This window comes from Borostomias antarcticus (assembly GCF_949987555.1).
Source record: "Borostomias antarcticus genome assembly, chromosome: 7".
In the NCBI taxonomy this organism is placed as follows: Eukaryota; Metazoa; Chordata; class Actinopteri; order Stomiiformes; family Stomiidae; genus Borostomias; species Borostomias antarcticus.
Genome location: NC_140240.1, coordinates 30,870,022 through 30,871,649, shown reverse-complemented (window position 1 = coordinate 30,871,649; position 1,628 = coordinate 30,870,022). Strand labels below are relative to the sequence as shown.

General features: G+C 53.7%; 1 protein-coding gene across 2 annotated transcripts in view; it reads left to right on the top strand.

Annotated features, from left to right (window-relative positions):
- Positions 1–517, top strand: part of stn1 (STN1 subunit of CST complex) — a gene marked incomplete at both ends in the record, with an annotated part of 11,489 nt that extends 10,972 nt beyond the window's left edge. For both annotated transcript variants that reach the window (XM_084441232.1, XM_084441231.1), the window contains one exon: positions 360–517. In XM_084441232.1, coding sequence (XP_084297358.1) covers positions 360–517 — 158 coding nt within the window. The remainder of the gene's footprint in view (positions 1–359) is intronic.
- Between the last annotated feature and the right edge of the window lie 1,111 nt (positions 518–1,628).

Sequence of the window (1,628 nt, the reverse complement as noted above, 5' to 3'; positions counted from 1 at the left end):
TTCACCCTGACCTATGACCTTACCCAATGACCATCACCCTGACCTATGACCTTACCCAATGACCATCACCCTGACCTACGACCTTACCCAATGACCATCACCCTGACCTACGACCTTACCCAATGACCATCACCCTGACCAATGACCTTACCCAATGACCATCACCCTGACCTCTGACCTTACCCAATGACCATCACCCTGACCTATCAGTCACACAAGGCTACTAGTAGCGCCAGCCGTCCATCTCAAACAGTACTACATGCATAACAATGTTACCAGCGGTGTTTATGGGGTCCTGGTTTATTGATGAGTCGTTATCTTGGCTAAGCCTGGTCCTCCCGCCTCGTCTTCCTCCCCAGACGCAGAGAGGGGCTGCCACACCCTCCACATCCTCTCCGCCCTGAGACAGAGGTACAGCCAGAACCTGAGCAAGGCCGCCCTGGAGCTGGTCCTCAAATCCCTGGAGTGCAACAGCGACATCATCAGCACCAGCGACAGCTACTACACCGTCCTCTGACTGGGCCCCTCCCCCTCCAGAACCTTCACCGTCCTCTGACTTGGCCCCTCCCCCTCCAGAACCTTCACCGTCCTCTGACTGGGCCCCTCCCCCTTCAGAACCTTCACCGTCCTCTCTGGGCCCCTCCTCCTCCAGAACCTTCACCGTCCTCTGACTTGGCCCCTCCCCCTTCAGAACCTTCACCGTCCTCTGGCTTGGCTCCTCCCCCTCCAGAACCTTCACCGTCCTCTGACTTGGCCCCTCCCCCTCCAGAACCTTCACCGTCCTCTGACTGGGCCCCTCCCCCTTCAGAACCTTCACCGTCCTCTCTGGGCCCCTCCCCCTCCAGAACCTTCACCGTCCTCTTACTTGGCCCCTCCCCCTTCAGAACCTTCACCGTCCTCTGACTTGGCCCCTCCCCCTCCAGAACCTTCACCGTCCTCTGACTGGGCCCCTCCCCCTCCAGAACCTTCACCGTTCTCTGACTTGGCCCCTCCCCCTTCAGAACCTTCACCGTCCTCTGACTTGGCCCCTCCCCCTTCAGAACCTTCACCGTCCTCTGACTTGGCCCCTCCCCCTCCAGAACCTTCACCGTCCTCTGACTTGGCCCCTCCCCCTTCAGAACCTTCACCGTCCTCTGACTTGGCCCCTCCCCCTTCAGAACCTTCACCGTCCTCTGACTTGGCCCCTCCCCCTTCAGAACCTTCACCGTCCTCTGACTTGGCCCCTCCCCCTTCAGAACCTTCGTAGTCCTCAACACAGTGGTGACTACTGGAAGTAGTCAATTTAAATGAATTTAACAATGTATTATTATTTGTATTATTATACAAAGATATTGCTCTATTTTTTTTACTCTTGAATGTTCTCTCAAAGTTATTTTGTGTTATGGAAATGTTGAAGTGCGTGTTATGACTTATGTGCACAGGGGGGCAGTATTTCGTCTCTTAATTGGCTCTGCCATGTACACAGGCTGTAGCACTAAGCGGATTGGCTATCTCTTGAAACATCTGTATCCATACCAGAACCTGCAGACTGTAGATTGAATTTAACTATGCTGGGCAGAGTGAATAAACTGCTATAACAAAGTATATACAATAAATAATCTATATGTTGTGCATTTGTGGACCGATTC